The 12,714-nt window shown below is 44.1% G+C and overlaps 1 protein-coding gene across 3 annotated transcripts; it reads right to left on the bottom strand.

Moving 5' to 3' along the window:
- Positions 1–4,077: 4,077 nt before the first annotated feature.
- Positions 4,078–12,703, bottom strand: txndc16 (thioredoxin domain containing 16). Of its 3 annotated transcripts, XM_069712737.1 has the most exons (19): positions 12,523–12,703; positions 12,152–12,234; positions 11,946–12,019; positions 11,774–11,848; positions 11,522–11,643; positions 11,244–11,334; positions 10,591–10,759; positions 9,893–10,062; positions 9,696–9,756; positions 9,445–9,586; positions 9,184–9,330; positions 8,984–9,043; positions 8,071–8,269; positions 6,947–7,083; positions 6,512–6,596; positions 6,224–6,365; positions 5,058–5,245; positions 4,706–4,896; positions 4,078–4,463 (listed from the first exon to the last, which is right to left on the bottom strand). In XM_069712737.1, the coding sequence occupies exons 1-19, from the start codon at positions 12,674–12,676 to the stop codon at positions 4,261–4,263; spliced, it is 2,493 nt and encodes an 830-aa protein (XP_069568838.1). In that variant the 5' UTR covers positions 12,677–12,703; the 3' UTR covers positions 4,078–4,260. The 3 variants fall into 3 exon arrangements, with proteins under 3 accessions (XP_069568838.1, XP_069568839.1, XP_069568840.1); XM_069712738.1 differs by lacking the exons at positions 11,946–12,019; positions 12,523–12,703 and adding an exon at positions 12,411–12,492 and having other exon boundaries at positions 12,076–12,234; XM_069712739.1 differs by lacking the exons at positions 11,946–12,019; positions 12,152–12,234 and having other exon boundaries at positions 12,523–12,591.
- Positions 12,704–12,714: the final 11 nt, after the last annotated feature.

The following is a 12,714-nucleotide window of genomic DNA, read 5'->3' as shown; positions in this document are numbered from 1 at the left end:
CTCGGAGGTAAAAGCACTACGCAAGATGAACTAACGGCGGCTCAAATTATCTGCTCATAACCACCAGCGTTGACTTCAAATTTTTCAAGTGAATCCTCGTAAGTCGCGTATGGAAACGGACCAAAAAAGTAACACCTCAAAATGTCTTGCAGTGAGGAGTGTAGCCTTAACTATAAAAGCCACGGTATAAGTAGAATGATCCACTCTGACCCGTGTAATTATGAAAATACTCAACGCCACAGAGTTGGAGTTATACTTCGGTGCTCGTCCTCAGCTTGGATGTCTCTGTAGCCCTCGATGGCGACGATGACTGACTAATAACACTGACTGGGTTACATGCGCAACCACGAGTAAACCCTGAGATTACTAAATCAAGATGGTGATACAAAAGTTCCTGACAAATGAGACCTCCGTGGCCTGCGCTGTGTTTCTGCCTCCCCATCATGAGATCTTTGCATTCTTGCACACCAGCATCTGTGTGCTATTATTCCAGCAAGCCTCTGTGATTGCGTACGTCGTCCTTGTTTTGAAGCCAGATTCCTCTTTCTAATGTTTCTGTGTCGTGTTTTGATCCGGTATAGAAGCCGTGCGGATCGTCGAAATAATTTTTTTTTTTAGTCAGTTACATACTTCATCGACGTACAATCGTCTCCCCGCTGACTCCTGTTTTTCCAAGCTGTATCAAGTTGGACCAATAGTCTCCACTTTCCTCAGTGCCTTGTTCCGATACCAGCGTGATCCAGATAAGCGTGATTAATCGGAAAGTAAGCAGATGGTCAGAATGTACGGCGGATTAAACAATGAAAGGATGGAAAACTGCAGCCGCGATCGGACGCGGGTCCAATTTACCGGACAGATTTAAATCCTGCGAAGAAAACTGAACCCCGTCGGTGACCTGCGCGTGGGACAAGTCAATGTTTTGGTTTTTTTCTCGCTTTCGACAGACGTTACGCAACTTTTGGGCTTCAATTTCGACATCTTCCAAAACCATTCAGCACAACCGTGACCCGGCCATCTCCGCGGACGTTTTTTTACAGCTTCGACTGACGATCGCTCGGCACCTTGGAAATGGAGCTGCTAAGTGGCAACATCTACCCACGTGTTTTGTGTCCCTTGCTTTCTCCTCAACGGATATACCGGATGAGCCCGAAAGCCGTCAGCGGGGAGTTCCCGGATCGATTCCCGGACGTTACTGCGCGTCAGTCCTCTGCGCTCTCTGCTAACATTCCTCCGCCTGTCTGCACGTCACTATCTGAATAAAGGCACCCCGAGATTAAAAAAAAAAAAAAAATCAATAAAAAAAAAAAAAATCATCTTAAAAAAAACAACGTCGCAGCCGAGATGAATTCATTCTGCGTTATGAGTAAGGCCCGTGCTTTCTGCTGCAGTGACAAGTCAAAATGTCTGCAGTGAAAAAGACCTTTTATACGGGTGTAATTTGTCATCATTATTCAAACTGTACGCAGATACACAGATGCTTCCCCCCCCCCACCTCCAATTCATTTGGCTCGCTGTCTTAAAATATCTCCATGATCGCATCCAAACATCATCCCACGTGTTTGATTCTCTTTCTTTGCTCCTCTGGCAGGAGTCAGTTTAGCAAACCGTTAAAAAGCAGCAACGGTCGTCATTTTACTTTTTAAAGCCAGCGCTGGCACTGTCATACATCATATTGCTGACACGAAATCATATAATCCTTTGAGATCATAACTCTGGGGGGAAAAAAACAAAAAACAAACTTTAAATCAAATAAGACTTTGTCAGGCAGGAGTACTGACGCAGCACCTCCGAATTTAATCCTGTTGTAATCACCGGCCCCGATGGAAAAACCCAAACAGATACATGAAATCCATCTGCAGACGGTTTCTAAACACACAGCGATTTGCTGGGCCGGGGGATTTTTTTTAATTTTGTTTTTGGTGTGTTTTTACTCTGCTCACTGCGACTTTGACAGACTTGAAACTCATCGCTGAATTCATAAAAAGGAGAAATCCACTCGAAGGCTGGAATAAGTTCCCATAAGAGGAATACTTGTCTGCCAGTAAAAAAAAACCGCCCATAAAATAAGACAGTCTCTTTTATTGTACAAAGTTTTCACCGTTAAAGGAATACTACGCATATTTATAATTTGTTATCTTTTACCATATCAAAGTAAACCACATGGGACAGACTGGAGACAATTACACTGACTAAGGAACTAACTTTGTGGCGTAACACAACAGTCACATAATTTAAATGGTCAACTTTTAGAAAGATTTTTTAGTTTGAATCAAAAATGAAATAATGCCCATATCATAGTCATAAGGCTCGCGGATGTCGCTTTACGTATTGTATTGGTGTGAAGAGCATAGACAAGTATCACAAAATGTACAATTCACATTAGTACCGACTAAATAAAAGGGCTCAAAGTTTGTCAATAAATATCGAGGCACGTACCAAAAACACGTGTGACTTTTACCTGCTTCCCACGCAGGAAAAAAGGCCAACGATGGGTTTTTTTTTGTTGTTGTTGTTGGTTGTTTATGTCAGTTACTCAACAAACAAAACATGCGTGAGTGAGTTGTCCCAATAAACCCACTGAGACCAAAGAAAATAAAACCGGGAAAGCATTCAACATTATTCAAAGCCAAGAGTCTATGTGGGCAAAATAATACAAATTAATAATAAAAAAAGAAGTAAAGTACAGTAAAGTCTTCTTCATATCAATATTAATTCAACAAGAAGCTAAACAAAATAATAAATCCTCTCCGGGGGGGGAGGGGACCTCCTGAGTGGGATTACCGAACTATTAGCAAGCAAAGACAGACAAGACGGTGTTTTACTCACGGCGTTTGAAGTCCAGGTCAACTCTTTCTGTCTTTCTTTTAGAAGGACAATTCGTGTCGACGGTCTCTTTGTTTGCAGGCAGTCCTCGTTTCCTCTCCGCGACTGTTAAGCGCCGGGTTTTAGCCTTTTAAAAGAAATACAACGGGGTAAAGCCACCTAAAACTACCAACACACACACACACACAAACTTTAGCTACCTTTTTCCAATTCATACCAACTTTTTTTTGTTTTACGTCCAAACGGCAACGGAGAACTTTCACGTCGAAATTTTAGGTCCTTAAAATGTCCATTTCCGTCCTTTTTTTCTTTTTTCTTTTTTTTTTTTTAACTGCATCTTCAACTGTCAATTAGTGCACCTGGGGCCTTACTGTAAGACTTGCAGTACCGCCTTTGGCCACACACGCTCAATAACATCGGCTGGCGCTGCAACCAAGAGGGGCGCTGTTTCATACATTTTGCCCCAAAAAAACAAATGGGTTATGGCCAGGGTAAAAAAAAACCAAAAAAAAACAAATGCATCTCAAGACAAAAAGTAATGATTGAATTAAATGAAAGCAATATCTATTTTAGACAGTTGAGGGACCCCTTGCAGCTTTGCCTTACACTTTCATTTACCTCAAAAATGGGATTATGCTTTAATAGCCCGATATATAATTTCAAAAATGTGTTGTATTATTCCGTCATATATTTTATATAATCAAACATCCTCTGCATTATGCCCCAGGAGGTTAATCGCAATGTCTTTTTAAATTTGGATTAAATCCCAGTAAGAACAAGGTCAAAGCCAGTAACTAGACAAAGTTTGATCATAAAGATTAATGTAAAAAAAATTACAGATAAAACCACAGCAGTAATTAAACACCAGATTCCGAAGAACCCACCCCACCTCCTTTGTTCTGCAATTCACTTGCCGGGAAAAATAACCCCGCAGTTCCATGACATTACGGGCCAGGAGATGGAGTGATACGAAATATAACAAAAATTTCCAAAGCACTTCATCAAACATCGCTGCAATTTCCACTCTTGGTGTGATTTCCTCAGCTGCTGGGGCAGATGCGGCAACATGTGTTTTCAAGTTGCTTTACAAATGAAAAATGAAAAATAGAATAGGAATGTCAGTTCAGTATATGAAACCACAGAGTTCCCTGAAAATTGACCACACAAACCAAATCCCAAGGAAAACATAGCAGTAAGAAACCAGGAAATTAAACTTAGTGTGACTATAAACAATAAATCAGAAGACACAAAATATAATCAGTATAAATATGGCTTTAAAAATCGCAGTTCCTCTTGTCATTCAATATAATGTGTCTTGCTAAATCTTTACAATAAAATGCTGGTCCACTTACATATTCAATAACTATAATAAAACTGTACAGTAATAATATATTAACAGTTTAATCAGCCGCGTCGTTTCCGTCCCATCTCGTTCTGTCACAGTTCAGAGTGGCTGTAAGGATTCTTGTCGTCCGTCGTCTGTCCCGCCACCACATGTTCTTCCACGTTGACCTCTTCCTCATCCACCTCTTCCCCGTGAGGAGTTTGCTGCTGGCTGGAGTCGGGTTCCTGCGTGTCCATGATTTTCAGGAAGTCGTAGAAGTCGACGGCGGGAGGCCAGTTGTCCTCACCCAGCATCCCTACACGGACACGCCCACACAGAGATCTTTATTACAGCATTTAGCCTTTCTGTCCACTAAAACATCAAATGTTTTTTTCCCCCCACTGTCTCATCACAAAATAACTCTATAACTACATAATCATCTGTATTGTAAAGTGTACAATATAACCTGTAGGAACATTTCTCTGTCTAAATATATGCTTAGACACTTCAAAATCCTCCACTGATTTAGTCCAATTAGATTTGCTTCCTACTCCTTACCTGCTGGAGACTCCGCCCCCTCCTCGACCCTCTGCAGCCACCGCAGGACAGACGGGGCCACGATGGGGGTGTTGGGTGGGTACTGAAAGATCTCATCCCCAGAGGGTAAATGAGTGAGCACCAGTGCAGGAAGAGGGGGCATGGAGCCCAGGTACGAGCCCAGCACGGACATCCCAGCTGGAGTGCGGCCGCTGAAACACAAACCAGCAAAATAAATCTACTGATTCATCAATTACTGCATAAAAAGAGAGAGTGGAGAGTGGATTTTTTTTTTTTTTTTTTTTTTAAGCAATAAATCAACAACAAAACCGAGGACAGAAGGAGGGTAGATGATATTGATTGACGGACGTACAGGTGGATCCAGCAGGCCAGGTATCGCTCCATCCTCCCCCCGCCCAGCTCCACCACTCCCCTCATCTCCCCCACCAGCGCCCGGTTCTGCCGCCGCCCGATCTCGTCCTCCTCCTCTCCGACGAAGAGGAGGAGGAGGGCTCTGCCCGGCGAGAGGAAGGACGGCAGGCTGTCCACCGTCAGCTCGGGCTGCAGGTGAAGACGAAAGAAAACTCATCCAAATATATCAAATCACATTTATGGAGAATCAAAGGCGGCTAAAACAACGGAGATTTAAATAGTGATGAAATACAAACAGACTCAGAGGAGTTTTACTAAATCAGCACAAAGCTCAAATTATCTGGGATTTCCACACCAGTGCTGCAATACTGCAGCTGCTACGTCGAGCTGTGTCAGCATAAAACGTGTCAAACACAGCAATTCATGAACTGAAGGAGGCAAAATAATGTGCAGTGTTAAGAATGAAAAACCCTTGAAGAGACTGAACCTTTTGTTTCACTTCTTTTTTAAGTAGGAAAGACTTCAACTTTATTCGACTGATTGCACCGCAGGAATAAAGGAGACGGGGTTAATGTCTCCTTCCAACTGGTTTTATTGGGCCTTGATTTACTAGGATGAATTAGAAAATTGAGGACAACAGCACTACCAGAAGGGAGAATCGGTCCCTGATTGATCCATTATGATACAGTGACTTGAAATCAGATTCCTGAACCAGGCTGTTGCACTCCAACTATTTACATTCACAGTGCCAGGAAAGAGTCTGCACCCATCTTCATCTGTGCACACCAGCGTCATAAAGTCTCAGTGGGAGGGCTGGCCTTGAGCGCCATCTGTATTAAGGACTATAGTTTCCATTCCTCGCGTTGTTTACTCGAGCGAAAGTGTCCTGAGACGTGCCTCATCACTCCGGACCTCCGACGTATCGAGAGAAACACGTGGAGCTTGTTATACGTGACGTACGGTGAGCGGTTTCGTCTCGGCCGCCGAGAAGAGTTCCGCCAATCATTCACGGCCGTTTCATTTCGTGACATTTAAATGAAGCTACGACCACGCGGGCTTCAGTTTGAACTCTTAATCACACGACTGCAAACAAAAAGCTTCATCGTCGTCATCATCCGACTTTAGGATGAAGAAAAGACGCCTGCGGAAAACAACAGTTTTATTTACCATCGGGTGGAGCAGGGCAGCGTTAACGCGCGCGAGCAGCTCTTCGGCGGACGAGGACACGGGCAGCGCGGCGGGACGGGTGCGCGTCCCCCAAGACGGAAACACCAGCGCGGCGGGAAGGTCCGCAGAGTGGTCGGCAGCCCTGCGCGGCAAACGTGCACGTAAAACACACACAAAAGCACTGGGAGAATTCAAGCGTGTTAAACTCTGATAGAGGAGCTGAAGTGACGCAGTCGAAGGGGATTTTCAGGAACGACCTTGAAACGGTAAAGAATGGAGCGCTGGTACCATTTCTCTGCCAGCCCGTCTGTCAGCAGTCCAGTCAGCACCGCTCCTCTCAGGGACTTCGCTGCTTCAGTAAACACCAGGAAACCTGGCAAGACAGGGGGACGTCGCCACGACGTCATAACCTCATGTTAATGACAGTGGGCAGCGGGGATTTGTAGGGAAAGTAGGTCATGAAAGGACGTGAAGGGACACATCTACGACATCTTGAAAAATGTTCAAACTTCCAAGGATGACACTGTCAATATATTGACTTTATATTCTTTAATATATTCTGATCTTATCCCTCTGTGCCACAGTGCTTCATTTTGGTCTGTCGAATTTAATATGTATGACAATCACAAAAATCCGCTTGAACATTAAACACATAAACACATAAAAGTAAATAAAGTCCTTGTTTTGATTTCAGCTGTCGTGACATCACACCGAGCCTCCTACCTGCGTGCGTGCGCGTCTGAAACAGTCCCACGACTCTGTCCGGCTCGTAGCCCGCCAGCTCGGGGTGAGGCACGTCTTCAAGGAACGACGTCACTTCCTCTTGGGTGGACAGGAGCACGGGAGAAGCTGAGCGGCTCCTGGTTAAAGAAGAAAATGCACAAAATAAAAACCCCGCATTTTAGCAGATGGACACCAGACAGACCGTATCTATCAACACTTTTTTTTTTTTTTTTTAAAGTCCTGCGGTTTTTCAGAGGAACATGACATCTGTTGGAGCAGCAGCAGCATTCCCCTCCAAATATTCATGTTGTTATGCGCGTTTTACTCGCTGCCACGCTCTTACATGAGTTATTTTCCTATTTGAGATTATTTGTAGCAGCTTGTTTAAGGATACGGGTGATGGACAACGACATCTGATTCATCCCAAGTGTTTTCTATTATTTTATTGCCGTCATGCTGATAAAGTCTTGTTTTGTTTTCACTTTGTTGGATCTGTAGTATAAAACACTGCAGCAGCCTGTTGTTTATCAGGAAGAGTTTTATGTCCCTTCTGCAGCAGTAGAGACGTCCAACACAAAGACGTCCAACACAAACATCCTGCAGGAGTTTATTTGTCTTTCCTTGACTTTCTTTTGTTGATTTTAGTAATACATTTTTGAACTCTGACTTTGGTTGTAGTTTGCTTCTGTGTTGATGACGATCAAATGGTTTGTTCCTTCTAAGGATGCACTCTTTGTCATTGACTGAAAGAACTGGAACACTCTACTGTGTGTAATTAAAATGATACTCAAGTAGGTTATTTAAAACACTTTTCTCCAACCGTAGTAGGAAAAACACTGGATCCTACACTTCCCATGATGCAACTTGACCGTCAATAGTTACACCCTGCTTGTCTGAGAAACGCCTTCGTTTGTGACTCTTGGAACTTTTACTTTGGAGATTCCAGAGTCGGGCAGATGTGACCTTGATGACATCGCTATGATGTCATCAGAGTTACGACATCTCCCTCAAGAGTACCTCAGAATACATGACACTGTTTCCATAGGCCGAGTCATCGTCCTCATGATGAACTCAACTCCGCCTCGTTTCTAAATTATAATGTTTCAAAGATATTTTCGTCTCACATCACGATGAAGCGGTGGAGCGCCTCGCTGGCCAGCATCCCTCCGTAGTGCTGGGCCGGCTCTTGGGGGCGGAGCAGCAGGACACTGGGGAAGGCCGTGATTGGCTGGAACGGGACGGCTCTGCCGGGCCGAGCGGCACAGAGGTCGGTCCACTCTCCGCAGTCGACCCCGCTCATCTGGACGTCGGCAAGCTCGAAGTCTGAGGAGATTTACTCATCAGTCAATTTACTCTATGTTTAAATTTAAAAAAAAAAATAAAAAAATAACACATGCAGCAATGATGTTTCAAAATGTCACACAAATGAGCAAATACAAAATCCCCATAAACAATATTCTTGCTCTACAGTACTGTAAAGTCTTGGGCTTGAGATGACATGTTATGAGAATGTGGGTCTGAATAAAAGGTACAGTCCCTCCATATGTCACACAGTCCCAGATTCACATCATTATTTGCATATTTTTTTTTTTTTGCAATTTTTCTCTCCTGTATGACAAGATTTGAGTCTTATGTGAATATCCCTCCTACAAATTAGAATAATTGAAAGGTTGGTTTCTACAATTTCCACTCGTCATATGTTTAATGGGGCCAGTTTGCCATGGCAACACAACTGCTTTCGTTTTCCAAATAATTTTCTTGCGGTAAAGCACTTTGACCTGCATTTCCTGTATGATAGGCGCTACACAAATAAAAGGTATTATTATTTTTAATTCTCTAAATTGAAGTGAAACAGATTTCTAATAAGAGCAACTAAATCCATTAACATGAATATTTTGTGTTGTCATGTTCAACACTGTATCTCCCCCGTGGAACAGTCACCCTCTCATTTTATATATATATATATATATAGAGGGCTATATATATATATATATATATGTATTTATTTATGCATATTTGGCCAGTGTTGTTGTTTACCTGCAAGTCTCTCTGCAACTTCAATGAAGGAGCTGAGAAAAGCCATTGAAACAGCATCCCCTGGTGGTGAAAAGAAGAAACTGCAGTTAATTCCACCTCTTCAACAGGAAAATGAATGAAATGAAAAATCATGACAAACAGCACATTTCCACTACAGACCGAAACACTGGACGCCACCCAGTGGCGAATCTGCGTCTTACATTTGAGGTAGAAGAGCGCCACTGTCAGGCTGCTTTGTGCCAGTGCGGCGTGGAAGTTGTCCGAGGTTAGCTGGGTAATTGAGTCCGTGTCCGGCAGGTTGCCTCGGTTTTCAAACACCGATGCTGCAATTTCATCGTCCAGGTTGCCTAGAGACGGATACACAAACATAAATACACACAGGTTCACTTTTATCCTTCCTCCCTCCTCTTTGGTTAATGTGTGATTCTTCTCTTTTCAGCCTGTTTGTTCTTCTTGCTCACCAAAATGAGAATCCTTCTCCTCTCCCTCGTCTTCTTCTTCTCCTTGCTCTTCTTCCTCCTCCTCCGCCTCTTTCTCTAAATTGGTGAAGAGCTCCAACACCTCATCGAGGCTGTGTAGGGTCAAATATTTCACCTCGGAGCTCTGGGAGTGCGCACACAAACAAACAAACAAACAAACAAACACACACACACACAGGTAAGAACAAGTAGTAATCTTATATTGTGTGTTGATATATATGAGACCGTCATACCTTCTCAGGCAGCCTGTAAGCAGCATTATATTCATCAGGGGTTTTCACTGCAGCACTCTGCCTGGTAACACACACACACACACACACACACACACACACACACACACACACACACACACACACACACACACAAAAGGTTTCAGACTGAAGTGTGTGTTAATATGATAAAGACCCGTGAACCTGCAGCTCTCACCCACCTGTGCACCAGCAGCAGCAGCGCGAGGCCCCGCAGCCTCCAGGCCAGAGCGGTGGCCGTGTCCAGGTCCAGGTGCTCGGTGGCAGGCCGGGAGAAGAGGAAGACCTGCGGGGTCTGCTGGTAGGGGAACTGGGGGGGCGGGACCGCCGAGGGGTCGTCGTGCACTTCAGACTGTGAGAGGGGCGAGACGCTTTTAAGAAACTTCTTAAAAAAGTAAAAGGATCCTCTTAAAGTAAACAGGAAACAGAGGGCTGTGATTTGTGCTCATTACAGTTACATTTGACCATCAACTGCGAGATCAATGCAGGCCAGTTTATGGAGACACAACAGCAGGAGCCTTAAACCTCTTTCTGTGTTACTGACCTGTTTAGGAGGCTTTTTTTTTTTTCTCTCCACATCCCTCTGCTGATGTTTAGTGTGTAAAATCTGACCCTGAATATCTTTGGTTGTTTTGGACCGTCGGTCACATAACACAAGCACTTTGATGACATAATATAACCCAAATGAATTAATCCATGAATCCAATAAATAAAGGGCAGATAAATGAAGCACACACTGCAGGTCTGACATACTAGTTTTTCTGCAAAGATAGATTGATTATTTTCTGATTGTTTTTCTCTTGCTCCACTAGACGGCTTTTCATTTCATCTTTGATCAGAACTTCGGATGCAAACATCTACGGTGGCTCTGTTTGTTTACCACGAGCGGAGCCTCCATGAGCTGCAGGAAGGCGTGCAGGCTCAGGGTGGACAGGGCCTTCCTCATGCGGGTCAGAGGGCAGCGCTCGGAGGTCATCGGGGTCGCGGGGCCGCCGGGAACTCGACAGTGGAGGAACCACACTCGAGACGAGGGAGACGACTCGTTCACGCTGAAAGAAGACGCGGAGAGAGAAAAAAACAAACAAACGTGAATTTAACTTTTTAACGCGTGAATCATTTCACTGACTTCAGACTTGTGTGTTTATTTATAGAGTTTAAATTCATCTTTTTTTTTTCCCCCACTGATTCACTGATTCAGTCCTCAGTCTGAACATCTGCATCCTCACTTCTGTTCCAGTAATGTGACCACGTTTTTATTTAGATGCACAGAGAGGCTGCTTTAAGGAATTGAAATTGTTTAATGGCCTCCACTTTTTCAGAGAGGGGTATTTGTCGAAGTTTTAACAGTCCGAAGTGGATGTGAGTGTGTTTAAAACATTTTTAAAAATTACTAAACTATCCGCTCAATGTAAAGAAATAGAAGTTTGATATTATGCCTAAGGCGTCTACAGTGTTTGATCTGGTGTGTGTCTGCAGAAAAAGGGGAGGGTGGAGGAGAGGAAGGGGGGAAAAAAAAAAAAAAAAAGCTCTTACCCTAAATGCTTCAGCACTGGGCCTCCTGTTATGAGGATGAACTGATATTTGGATCCATAAACATACGCCGTCTCCATCGTCGATCTGTGCTCTTAATAAAACAACCAGCAGAAACAATACAATTCGTGGCATGAGTCAATCTTCCAAAGTATGAGCAAACAATGGAGTAAGTCAGCGAGGTGCGGTCGCCACATCGCTGGCACTTTGCCTCCTTCTCCTCTCCCTTCTCTCAGTGTTTTTTTGTTGTTGTTGTTTTTTTGCCTCCCTCGTCTTTGCACCTTGTGTCCCCAGACTGCTGACGTAAGCCAGCACGATGTCCTTCTTCCCTCTGGCGGCCTTCTCCATGGCCAGGAGGTCAGCGTCCGTGTGGACGTACTTCACCTCATCACGCAGGATGGCACTGGAAGAACGAGAGAGAGAGAGAGAGAGAGAGAGAGAGAAAAAAAAAAGGTTTCAACTAAATGTCATGCAAACAATTAAGACTGGTTTTCATCGATGCGTTTCCAACTGTCAACAAAAGGATTACTCACAACAGGACTTCAGAGACGATGGAGTTGACGTCGAACACGGTGTCCAAATCGAAGCTCAGGAACTCCTTCCCGCCTCTGACGACACAAAGACGCGAGCGCAGTTAAAACGAAATTTAAAAACAACGGCCGGCACAATTCACCAAACCCACCAAGCAGCCGGGTTGAGACCGACCTGAATAAAAAAGCAGTGCGCGGTAGCCTTTCCTCCGTGCAGTAGGCGTGAACCGGCTCTTTGTTACAGTTGACCTAAAACAGTGAGGACAAAACAAACAAAAGAAAAAAAAAAAGAAGAAGGATTTCACCTGCCAAACAGCAACTCGCTGGTTACCTGTGAATAAAAGCTTGAATTTGAAGAGCGTTATTGGCCACTTCAAGGACCTTGCCGACCAGGACCCCGTAATCCTGCAGAGCTTCTGCTGACTTCTCCAACTCCACCAGGAACAGAGAGATGGTCGGAGACACTGGAAGGAGAGAAAAGCTGTGATTCCTGAGCGACTAAAAGCTCCTCTTGTAGCTGTCGTCCACAAATGCTGATATTTTGAAAGTTTGGATATCCTTCCATGACTTCCCCCCCCCCCAAAAAAAAAAAATGCAGGAAACATATTTACTGTTAAACTCATCCCCCCCCCCCTTTTACCATCTGATAAGAAGACGTCTTGGCAAAAGTACTGCAATACCACCGAGGTCCTATATGTCCTAAATAGAAATACAGAAAAGACTGAGGCGTTTCTTGGGAGTGATCAGCTCACCTTGATGTTCAAAGTAGATAAACATCATCTTCCCAGAGTTCAGTTTCTCCCTGAAGTCCGCAGCGGTGTACTGGATGAGGTCGGACGTGTTGGCTTTGTCCGTGCATCCGCCCGACCGCAGCCACGGCAGGAAAACAGCAACGCACATCCACATGGTTGAAGGGCAGAGTTTAAAAAAAAATAATATATATA

The sequence above is a fragment of the Brachyistius frenatus genome, unplaced genomic scaffold (assembly GCF_029030835.1).
Source record: "Brachyistius frenatus isolate BFR_SWC_R1_liver_20210118 unplaced genomic scaffold, ASM2903083v1 Contig_112, whole genome shotgun sequence".
NCBI classification, from domain to species: domain Eukaryota; kingdom Metazoa; phylum Chordata; class Actinopteri; family Embiotocidae; genus Brachyistius; species Brachyistius frenatus.
This window is presented reverse-complemented; position numbering and strand designations above follow the sequence as displayed.

Bases quoted from the DNA above. Each gene is read 5' to 3' on its own strand.
- txndc16 (XM_069712737.1), bottom strand. From the start codon at position 12,676: ATGTGGATGTGCGTTGCTGTTTTCCTGCCGTGGCTGCGGTCGGGCGGA. The intron at 12,020-12,151 runs GTCCTTGAAGTG...TCACTGTTTTAG, and splicing joins ACGGGGTCCTGGTCGGCAAG to GTCAACTGTAACAAAGAGCC. The intron at 10,063-10,590 runs GTAAACAAACAG...CCCCTCTCACAG, and splicing joins TCATGGAGGCTCCGCTCGTG to TCTGAAGTGCACGACGACCC.